The 12,289-nt window shown below is 44.8% G+C and overlaps 1 protein-coding gene across 1 annotated transcript in view; it reads right to left on the reverse strand.

Moving 5' to 3' along the window:
* The window catches only part of Tbc1d9 (TBC1 domain family member 9), a 120,668-nt gene extending 108,935 nt beyond the window's left edge, over window positions 1–11,733 (reverse strand). The window contains exon 1 of the mRNA XM_085682135.2: window positions 11,602–11,733. Within this exon, the coding sequence (XP_085538261.1) occupies window positions 11,602–11,731 (130 nt within the window). The 5' untranslated portion in view covers window positions 11,732–11,733. The remainder of the gene's footprint in view (window positions 1–11,601) is intronic.
* Between the last annotated feature and the right edge of the window lie 556 nt (window positions 11,734–12,289).

The raw sequence follows: 12,289 nt of genomic DNA on the forward strand, positions 1-12,289 counted from the left end.
ATGCTCCCAGCGGCAGGAAAGGACACTCTTGGGCAATGGAAGACCCATTCCATTCAGGTTCAGGAATAAAGATCAGAGGCAGAAGAACACTAAATCCTCTTCTGACTCATTGGCACCAGGCACATGTGTGGTGCACATACGCATACGCAGACAAAACACCTATACTCATAAAATAAATCTAAAAAAAATTTTCAATGATAGAAATTGTATACTCAGGTTGAAAATATACTAAGAAATTAAAATGTGTTATAGCAATTTGAGGGTGGGGCAAAAGAGTTAAAGTATTCTAAGATATTTATTATCAAAAATGAAAAGATTAAAAGAAGAAAAAATGACAGTGCCTATTAAGTCAGATGCAGTGGTCCAGACTCGTCATCCTGGCACTGAGGACTGAGTAGGGGATTTCAAGTTCAAAATCCCTGGTAAAGAGTTAAAAACAGGGCCATGGAGACACTCGGGGCGGAAAAGCACTTGTCATGCAAGCCTGGCAGCCTGAGTTCAATCTCCAGATGCCACACAGTGCAAGGAGAGCTGACCTCTGACCTCCACACATGCACTGTGGCCTGTGCTCTCAATCCTGACACACCCCTCCCCTGTGCATGTGTGCATGCGTACACGCGCGCAGACACACACACACACACACACACACACACACACACACACACACACACACACACGGTGATAATGATAATCTGGAAATTTTTATTGAAGTTACAAAACAAAGCCAGGCATTGGTGGCACACGCCTTTAATCCCAGCACTCAGGAGGCGGAGGCAGGCGGATCTCTGTGAGTTTGAGGCCGGCCTGCTTTACAAGAGCTAGTTCCAGGACAGCCAAGGCAACATAGAGAAACCCTGTCTAGAAACAAACAGACAGTATACATTGCTAAGTCAAAAATTCTTTTGTAATTTCCCTGTTTCTCCACTAAAAGAATACTGGAGCACATCCAAAACTTTTAGCTAAAAGAGCCTTCAGCAAACATAACATTAAAAAAAGATCTCTCACAACCCACTTCAAGGCAGGGAAGATAAATAAAAAGAACACAGAATAGGTATCAAAAAAAAACCCAGAAAGCATTTAGTTTAAACATACAACAATATGCTTAAGCTCGAGTCACGTGTGCACAGACAGGAGAAGCACTGGGGACCAGGACTTCAGAGTGAACTGGACAGGAGCAGCGTGTGCTGCTGGTGAGAGATGATGAGCTCAGCACACAAGATGACAAAAGCCAAAGCAAAGGTTCAGTGCTTGCTGCCGATTCCTGCAACCCCAGGAGTCTGCAGGCTGATGCAGAAGGACTGCCGTACGTTCACGGTCAGCCTGCGCTGTATGGTGAAACCACACCAAGCCAGCAGAGTTACACAGCAAAATCTCAAAAAATTAAATGAAATTTTAATAGAAGGCTCTGAGGGTTGATAATGCTTGTTTTGTAAGCCCAAGAACTGCAATGCAATCTACTTGACGCAACCCTCAGAGCCCGGATGGAAAGACCCCGGAAGTGCAACACTCCACACACGTGTGCACACACATCCACTCCCTCCATACATGAGAATACATTTTAGGAAAGTAAAGTTTCAAAAGAGAACATATCACCACTGACCAAAGAAACCCTTGTAGCTGTAATCATGAAGAGCCAAGCAAGTCAGGAGACACGGGTGAGTTCTTCAGAATGAGCAAAGAACTCAACTTGCTAGGAACACGTTCCAGTCGTGACTGTATAAATCTGTCTACTGAGACGGCCTCAAGGCACAAACATAAAAGGCTGAGGAAGAAGGCGAATAGATAAAACTGTAACTATGATGGGTACTCAAACAAGCTCTCTGTAATTACAGAATTTAGGTTTGTTTATTTATTTATTTATTTTGGGTTTTTGAGACAGGCTTTCCCTGTGTAGTCCTGGCTGTCCTGGAACTTGCTCTGTAGACCAGACTGGCCTCAAATGAACAGAGATCTGCCTCCCTCTGCCTCCTGAGTTCTGGGATTCAAGGCACGTGCCAACTTGTCAGGCCAGAACTCAATTTTAAGTCGAGTTAAGTTGTGAAATACTTGATCACCGAAGATACTAAATGTGACCAAATAAAAAATGTTTTTCCTAGCCATAGCATGCTAAAGCACAGAGCGCTCCCAGCTAGCATGCTAATGAATGGAGTGTTCTATGCAGCAGCAAGCATGCTAATGCACAGAGCGCTCCCAGCAGCAGCTAGCATGCTAATGCACAGAACGCTCCCAGCAGCTGCAGGGAGGGCAGTATGTGGGACCCAGAATATGGAAAGCAATGGGATTGCATCCTGTAGGACTACCATTCTTAAAATACCTACTTCATGAAAACGAAGTCCAGGATGTCTGAAAATTAGGAACTACACATCTAAGAAATTTGAGAATTCTATAAAATAAGAATGGAAAATAAAACTATTTTGAATGAACTACCAGAATACTGTCAATAAAAATATAGCTATGGAATACAGGTGTGTACAATCACTGTGCCATTCATAGCTGCCTGGGAATTACAAAAACTGAAAAAACAAAACTTTCAACATTATCAGATGCTGTGATTGTGTATACACACAAAAGATTGTTCAGATAAATTGCCATTCCTTCAAATTGACTACTTCTGGATATAAGGTCACAGAACTACTGAGTATTTCTAGGTCCCCGTCCAAAACAAATGACAAAATGAATTTTTTTAAAGACATGATATCCATCAGAATTAAAATATTTCCCAACTAGGAATAAGTCTAATAAGATATTAAAACTTCTACACAAAAGCTATGTCTATCCAGGCCAGAGGTCAAGCTCAGGTGTTTTTCAACATTGCTTTCCTAACATAGTGTTTTGAGGCGTGGTCTCTTACTGATGCTGGAGCTCACCTATTGGCTATATTGGCTGACAGGTTGGTCTCAGGGATCCTCCTCAGTCCTGGGATTAAAGGGGAATAGAACTCAAGATCTTCACATGGGTGCTGGGAGTCCAAACTCGGGTCTTTGTGCTTACACAGCAAGCAATTACACACGGAGCCCTCTCCAGGACCCTCCGAGAAATCTCACCAACTCTGAATAGATAGAGAATACCAATTTCATGGTTTGGAAGACTTGAAATGTAGATGCAATAGAAGCTTCCTCAAAATCCCATCAGCTTTAGTCTTTGTTGCTGCTATTGTTTTCTTGGGTAAAACTTAAGAAACTGACTATAAAATATTATCAATGTGAAAGTCAAAGAATGGGCAACAAATTTCTAAAGAACAAAGAACAAGATATGAGACATGTTCTACTTGATCTGCTCAATACAAACTCTTACGGAAGTACGGTGGGGTTGGTGGAAAATATACTAGCAGGGAACCAACCAACAAGCCTCAGAGAGACCAGGCACAGTTGGACTCTTGATTATAATAAAAGCAGATCATGGGGCAGTGAGAGCCCACTGAAATTTCTGCTAAATTAAACGTGTCCACAAGCTCCAGAAAAAAAATTCTTAAGTAAAACTTGACTTCCACATGACATGATAAGCAAAAATTCTAGCGAAGCATAAAGTTGGAAGTCTTCTGGAAGATAGTAGAGATGATTACCTTTATATCCTCAAGGAGGAAAGACTAGGTTGCCAACACTAAAGCCCCAGCACAGGGAAAAGCTAATGCGCAAAGAAATTGGATGTTAAAATGAAAAATCTACTCTCGTCAAGGAACTAAAATAACAAAAAAGAAAATGAAGATTCTATCACACTTTAGCAATGGCCTTATGTCTAGAAAATTTAAAGCCTCCTACAAGTCAGTAAGAAAAGGACAAAACAGCAAGCTGGAAAGAGCATAAATAAAAAATTATGCACACCCGTCACAAAGCATCTTGAAATGTCCAATGCGTCTGTGAGAACATCATCACTTAGAAAAGACGTGAACTCCAGCACTCGGTATTACTATAAACCCAGAGGAAGCACGTGGGTCACTGTAGTGAGGGGCTGCAGGGCAGGCCTGCTTTTCTCCTCACCCGGCTCCCGCACGGCTAGCTTAGTCCCAGAAATAATAACACACAAGTTATATTCATTTAAGCACTGCCTGGCCCATTATCTCTTAGAGAGTTAGTTACTGACTAACTCTCATATCTTGATATTAACCCATTTCTAATAATCTGTAGCACCACGAGGTGGTGGCTTACCGGAAAAGATTTAGCATGTCTGACCTGGTGGCTGGCTCCATGGCGTCTGCCTCATAGCCCTCTTCCCAGCATTCTGTTCTGTTTACTCCGCCTACCTAATTTTCTGTCCTATCAAGGGGCCAAGGCAGTCTCTTTATTGACCAATGAAAATAACACAATAGACAGATAACCCTCCTCCATCATTTCCCCTTTTTCTGTTTAAACAAAAAAGAAAGGCTTTCATTTTAACATAGTAAAATTACATAAAACAGTTATCAAGCAAGAATTACAGTCACAATATTTATAACTATATCTTTATCATAATAATGGAAAACTATAACTATGACTATCCATTCTTCAACTCCATCAAAGACTCCAGAAGGATATAATATTACATAAGTAAACAAGAAGTAAACAACTTCCAAAACTCTAGAAATGACAGAGACATCTCGCTGCCTGGACAGTCACCCAAAGTTTCTCTGTATCGTTGGGTCATCCATTTTCGGCCTTCAGGCTCATAATATCCAGCAAATATTTTCATGAAGCAGGAACTTTTAAAGACAGTTCAGTCACTATCTGCTGTGTCCTGCAGAATGTCTCGCAGACTCTTTCATGAATCAGGAACCCCGAAAGACCATCTCACCTTTAGGCAAGTTCAGCAGTCCTCTCTCTGTGGGTTCTCTGTGTCCAGTTTATACAACAGTCCAGGCAAGAACAGTTTCTTGCCCAAATGGCTAACCAACTCCATAAGGAGCCTCTTTGATGCCCATCTTCCTCTTGAAGTAGATTGGTGCTGCCAGGAGCAGACGTGTCTCATTGTCATGAAAAGTCCTAAGTTATTAAAACATTAAATGCCATGTTCTGTAGTCTTTGAAAGATATGAATGTCTATCTGAAATATATCTATGCACTTCTAGAAAATCAGTCTAACATTACTACAAGCTTGACTATTATCGATGATTATCCATTAACAACCTATATTTTTAATTATACATTGCATTTTTAAATGAACTACACAATCAAAATCAGAAATATATACACATATAACAAAATTGACCTTAAAATCCATAACAAAGCAAATTATTCATATCTATCCCATATCCCCCTTTAAATGTAAAAGAACATTTATAAACAATATCTGGGAATATGGACGTAGTTATTTCTCTCCAAACTTCTTCCTGCTGAATAGGGGCGCTGTTAATCAGGTCTTTCACAGTAAACCTGTTTGCTAGCTTTGTCTCAGTTGATAGTTGAAGTAATTTTTTGAGGGTATTCACAGAAACCTTTCAGGAGGGCGTGGTCTATCATACCATATTGGGATAGAAGCAATCCACAGGGTCTCATCCTCTGTGAAAACAAAAGAAGAACCTGCTTTCCAAAGTATCATATCCTTAGATCCAAATTCAGAAGTCAAGGTATTTTCAACATATCTATCTTGGGTTAGTTCAGCAGCATTTATAAACAAAAGTCTTTTAGCAGCTGTTGCTCCTTCCTCAGCATTCAAACAATTCAAAGAGAGAATAATAGCATACAGTATCAAGATTCTCTGTTTATTTTCCATCTTTATTTCAACCTCTATTTCTTTTATTTTTACTTTTACTTTTTGAGACAGGTTCTCTGTATATCTTTGTCCTGGAATAACTCTGTAGACCAGGCTGTCCTTGAACTCACAGAGATCCTTCTGTCTCTGCCTCCCCAGTGCTGGGATTAAAGGCGTGTACCACCACACCTTGAGGTCACAGAGGTCAATCTACCTCTGCCCCTTGAAGTCACAGAGGTCAATATGCCTCTGCCTCCCAGGCATTGGGATTAAAGGTGTGTACCACCACACCCTATTTCTCCCTTTCTTTCTTTTTTATTTTTAATGACTTTAACCTTAAGCCTGCATATATTTTTAACACAGTGTAAACCAGTTAGAGGTTTTCTTTCTCTTTGAATCTCTCTTTACTGTATATCTCTCTTTTTCTGACTACATAAGCCTTTAATTTACTAAGCAATATGGAGAGCCGTGGCTTTGACGGCTAGATCCAGCTCATTTTTTAACTTTCCAGCCTCACGGCTGAGATACCAGCCAGAGCTGTGTTCACTGCCACAACTCTATGGTGTTTCAAGGTCCTTGCTAGCAAGCAAGCTGCAGCATTCTGCTCACAGACCACACTCAGTCGGACTGCCTGCCTGAAAGAGTCAGAAATTGCCCTGGCAGGACGGCCCAGAAAGACGGCATTTTAAAACAGCGCAGCTTTTTTCCTGCTACGACTGAAAACCGAAAAGCATGCGTTCAGCTTTTCATCAATACCATTTAAGTGTTTCGCAGCAGGACCTCTTAATGAGCTACAAAGTTTTGCAGCTAAAGCTGAGTCAGGAAGCCTCTCTTAAATGAGAGCATTGCTTGCCTCTAGCAAGCAGAACAGACCCGAGAAATTGCTGCCACCAAGAAAACATGCTTTACTCTATTCTTTCCCAAACTTTCTTAAGCTTTCTGTGGATTCAGTTATCCACGTTGGCGCCATCTGTAGTGAGGGGCTGCAGGGCAGGCCTGCTTTTCTCCTCACCCGGCTCCCGCATGGCTAGCTTAGTCCCAGAAATAATAACACACAAGTTATATTCATTTAAGCACTGCCTGGCCCATTATCTCTTAGAGAGTTAGTTACTGACTAACTCTCATATCTTGATATTAACCCATTTCTAATAATCTGTAGCACCACGAGGTGGTGGCTTACCGGAAAAGATTTAGCATGTCTGACCTGGTGGCTGGCTCCATGGCGTCTGCCTCATAGCCCTCTTCCCAGCATTCTGTTCTGTTTACTCCGCCTACCTAATTTTCTGTCCTATCAAGGGGCCAAGGCAGTCTCTTTATTGACCAATGAAAATAACACAATAGACAGATAACCCTCCTCCATCAGGTCACCGGTACCACCAAACAGCGACAAGCTGTAGACCCAGCACCCATAAAACCAGGTTTCACCAGCGACACAACAGATAAGCGGTGGGTGAATCAATCACAGAACATCCATAAACGGTTTTTGCACAGTACCAAAAGTATACAGCCAGAGCCACGATCAACAGTATTTACGAATATCACCAAGCAATACAGAGAAGAATCCCTTTCTCAAAAAAGCAAAAATGAAAGCATCAGAGAACCAAAATACCATGGCTTAGTGGTGTGTTCTTTGTTGGAAAGCAGGAGAAAGCAAGGTCATGTTTAGCACGAAACTGTTTTTAGCATAGGGAGGGGAGAGCAGAGTGCAGAGGCCTCGTTTACAAAGTGCTCACTTGGTAGTGAATTCTCGCATTCTGCACCTCATCTTGTTCAATTTTCTTTCTACTTAAAATTTTTCAGTTAAAAGTGCTTAAATAGCCAGGCAGTGGTGGTATGCGCCTTTACTCCCAGCACCTGGGAGACAGAGGCAGAGGCAGGTGGATCTCGTGAGTTCTAGGCCAGCCTGGTCTACAGAGTGAGTTCCAGGACAGCCAGGGCCACACAGAGACCCTGTCTTGAAAACCCCAAAGGAAAAAAAAGAAAGCGCTAAAATAAATAATTCAAATTTATATACAACAGAAATCTTCATCAATGACTATGCATAGTATCTTCAATGGAGAATAGCTAACTTTTTTCTTTTAAACTGGCAAATGTTCCCACTTTAGCCCATTTTATTTTAAAGCTATATATATATGAGTGTTCTGTCCTCCTGGACAGAAGCAGGACAGAAGAGGGCATCAGGTCCCATTACAGATGGTTGTGAGCTGCCGCGGGTGCTGGGAATTGAACTCAGGACCTCTGGAAGAGCAGTCAGAGCAGTGCTCTTAACCTCTGAGCCATCTCTCTGGCTCATTATTTATTTAACTTTCTGTGGTTTTTGTTTTGTTTCCTGTTCTTAAGCGTTTCTAGAGCCTAGACTGAACCTATGTAACCAAGGATGATTTCTGAACTATGTTTTAAAGACTTAAATCTTTAGTTTTGCGCACGTGTATCTGTGGTAAATAAATGCCACATGTGTTTGAGTGCCTAGGAGGTCAGACCCATCGGATCCCCTAGACCTGCGGTTACAGGCAGTTGTAAGCTGTATAACGTGGATTCTGACCTCAGGTCCTCAGGAAAAGCAGGCACTTGCTGGGCTCATTTGTGTGTGTGTGTGTGTGTGTGTGTGTGTGTGTGCGTGCGTGTATGCACATGTGTGTACTTGTGCAGGGTGTACTTTTGTGTGTGATCCTGTGTATATTCATGTGTGATAGGGGAGTTCAGCCAATCACATTCTGTTCGTGGGGCGTGTTGCCCTGAGGCAAATGTTTACCTATAAACCTGGCGGGTGAAAGACCCCGCCCTCTCTCTCCCTCTCGACCTGGCTTGGATCCAGCGTTCCAGAAGGATGAGATTCTGTGTAAGTTTTCCCTTCTGTTTTTATTAAAGCTGTATCCTTTGTAAGATAGTCTGGGGACTTTTCATTACCGACCGCCCTGCGTCATCACATGTGTGTATGTACTTGTGTATTTGTGTGTGTATTTGTACTTGCGTGTGTTTGTGTGTGTGTGTGTGTGTGTGTGTGGTGCCATGTGGAGGTCAGAGGACAACTTCCAGGAGACAGTTCTCTCCTTCACCCATGTGGGTCCTAGGAAGCCAAGCCAGGCTCCGGACTGGGCAACAAGGAGCTTTGTCATCCTCCCCCTCCCAAGCCACGGCACAGCCTGACTCTGAATTCTTTATAGACACCACTGCCACTGGCAGCTTTATATGGGGATACTGGGGATCAAACTCAGGACTTGGTGCCTACTGGGCAAGCACTGAGCTACATCCCCAGCCCTAACTTCTTACCAGTCACCATGAGGACCACCTGTAGAACATCCCGGCTAGCTCAAAATGGACAGGTTACCCTTCTGTCTCAATGCTCATTGTATAAAAGTCCTAAGACTGTCTAGAAAATCTCCCACAAATGACAACACAGGCTCTCTTCCTGTCTTCGCACACTGATTCTTAGCTTTTCTCAGGTCTTTCAGGGCTGCTTACTTGGGATTTTTCCTTTACCCCAATGCCACCCTAGCCCTGGCGGCCAAGACTAACCAATAGCACGGCTCTCTTTATGAAGCCTATGGTGGCCATTTTCAATCTGCCCCTCCCCTCCCCCCATTCCATCCCTGGGAGGCTGATCTCAAGGGACCACATCACCAGGCCTCCCTGCGCCGCTGGCTTCTGTTGGGCATCACTGGATTTTTATAGTGATAGAAGCTGGGTGGCAGGGAGAGAGGAACCTGAGCATGTCCACCCTCCTTGCTGTGGTCTGTATGGCAGGAGGAGGCTTCCTCCAGGATTGCCTCCTCCCTGGCTCCAGCATTAATTTCCCTAATCAAATCATTGCCTTGTGTCATTTAGGCCTCCCTTGCTCTGCCTTTACTGACTCAGATAACCGGCCCAGGCTCTGCCGTCACACGTGCTCAATAAACCCTCCTCATCTGATCGAAGTTGGACTCCGCGTTTAGACTGGGGCCTTACACACCGGTGACTTTAAATGAATTAATGTGACTGTCTGATCATGTATCATCACCAGGCTGCAAGCATCATGACACTGGAGCTTCGGCAGTTGCCAGTAAACACGTGTTAATGATTTAGCAATTTAATGAATGAACTCACATTATTACATTAGAGACGTACTACAACTATTGCAAAGATGCTCCTGCTGCGTTTGAGAGAATACCAATTTGTAAGACCAAATATTCTACCACCCCTGGTTGACACCAGCTTTTGTTGGCAGGAATATCTGTACCCTCCAAGACAATTTCAGTTGCTCCAGAAACAGTGTCTGCAAAAGCAGCAAGCTCTCAACTTAAAAAGATAGAATTCTATCTTTGTAGACTAAGTCATCAATGGCATATTCCAAGTGGACAAGAGGAGATACCTGCTGGGCAGTGGTGGTGCACGCCTTTAATCCCAGCACTCGGGAGGCAGAGGCAGGCGGATCTCTGAGTTCGAGGCCAGCCTGGTCTACAAAAGCTAGTTCCAGGACAGGCTCCAAAGCTACAGAGAAACCCTGTCTCAAAAACAAAAGCAAACAAACAAAGATAAGATACCCACCAGACTCCCACTGGAATTCCAAATACTAGAGTATAACAAAGTCTACATAGAAAAAGAAGAGCCCCCCCCCGCCACCCTAATTTTCCATACCCTAGTGCAGATGACTGGGAAAGATGGATAGTGCTTCACGATACAGAAAGTCCAATTCAACAGGGAGCACTTTGTCAGCATTTCGTTGTCCTAGGTTTAAAGGAAGGTGATCTAGGCACGTCCCAAAATCATAAAGCAAGTGCCACACTAACACGTACAGTTCAAGACCTTCTACAAAAAGACCTGGGACATTCCAAGTCCAGTTCACTGTCAGAATTTTTATAACATGGTCTAAAACACTACAGATTTTCTTTAACATGGCTTTTAAAAAGTGCAAAAACCATAAGATTACTTACAAGTCATTGCTCACTCTAGCCAAATATTTCAGACATAGGCACGTTCTCCCAGAAAACACGGATTTTAACGTGGAGAAAAGCAGTTTATAAGCACACAGCTGTGTGTACACGCTAACAAGAGCTGTTAGGTCACAGCCAGCCATTGTAAGAGCAGTTTACCTAACACTCGGGTTCGGGGACTGTATTGTCTTAACAGTCTGTCCCATTTCTGTGGCCTCCTTCCTAGACAGCCACCTATTTCTTTCACTAACTTTTTAGTGATAGTAGAATATTTACTAAAATTGTAGCAACAAGAAGGGAAGCTCCAGCATCTCTAGCCCAGTAGGAGTCCAGTATTATCTGTAACCTCCCGGGCAAGCCAGTTAGTTGATAAAGCAAGATCTTTCTAATATGCAAATACCAGGACTATGAGTGATTGCTAATTACCTTGATAACATCTTGTTGAAGGAGTTTAAGAAGTAACTAACTAACTCGTTGAAATGTAGTCATACGGCCAGAAGCAGACAACTTGCTTTGTTTTCTGTCCAATCTCAGGTAACAAAAGAATTCCATTTTCCTTATTCATCCTCATAGGTCATATGAATATAGGAAATGACCACATCAGCCTCTTACCAGATTGCTTCCCTGGTAACAGAAGGGTATTTTACACCTGATTGCTGTGATTGCCCATAAAGACAGCTGAGTCCAAACGAACCGTCTTCCATCTCTCTTCTCAATACATTCAGCAATATGTTAAAGGGGGGTGCAGTACGACATTAGATTCTTCAATGATAATGCTACATTCACTCATTGCTATTCTCATCTTAACCCACTTATGAGTCACCAGTACGCAAAGACCCATCTCCTGACAGGGTCAGGAAAGAGATATTTCTCTTCCTAGTTTGGAAAAAAAAAAAAAATCACCACTCGATATGCCTTCCGGGCACCCAGGCTGGGCAGGCGGGAGCCCAGCCCCGGGGATCGGGCGGGGCCCCGGGTGTCCGCAGCCGGGGCCCGGGCGTAGCCTCCCCGCAGTGCCCGATCCTTACCCGCCAATCCGCCGCCGCCGCCCCCGTCGCCCCCGTGGCCCTTCCTCCGTTGCAGAATGAAGTAGGGGTTGGCCCGCTCGGTGATCCACAGCGCGTTGGCTAGCAGCACCTCCTCCGGATTCACCCACATGGTCCCGGTGACCGGGGGCAGTCGCACAAAGGGGCCCGCACACTGGCGCGCACTCCCGGGCACACGCGCGCCCGCCGGGCCGTGGGTGCGGCGGCCGCGATGGCCTTCAGCAGGCGGCGGCCCGCGGCGCCCGGCCCGCGACGAAGACCCAGGGGGCGGCCGGGAACGACGACGACGGGGATCGGGATTGAGCAAGTAGCATCCTCCCCGCGGCGCCGCACTCGCCAGGCGCGCAGCCTCGAAGCCGGGCCCGGCCCACGGCGGCGCGAGCAAGCGGCTGGGCTCGGTCGCGGGGGGCGGCGGCGTTCAAGGGCGAGCTGGTGCGGGGACCCGAGCCCCCAGGCCGCCGTGGTCTCCAGCTGCCGAGTCCGAGATCACCGCTCGTGGATACTGCGCGTCGGGACGGAGATCTGGAAGGACGCTCCGGACACTGCGAATGAATGACGACAGCGCGACTCACTCGCTGCGAGCCCTGGTGACCGCGGGTGGCTTCGTGCGAGCCCGGTGGGGACCGTCTGCGGAGCGCTGAGCCCCACGCCCATCCCAGCGGGGAGGACG

Source organism: Myodes glareolus, chromosome 22, assembly GCF_982192425.1.
Source record: "Myodes glareolus chromosome 22, mMyoGla1.1, whole genome shotgun sequence".
NCBI classification, from domain to species: Eukaryota; Metazoa; Chordata; class Mammalia; order Rodentia; family Cricetidae; genus Myodes; species Myodes glareolus.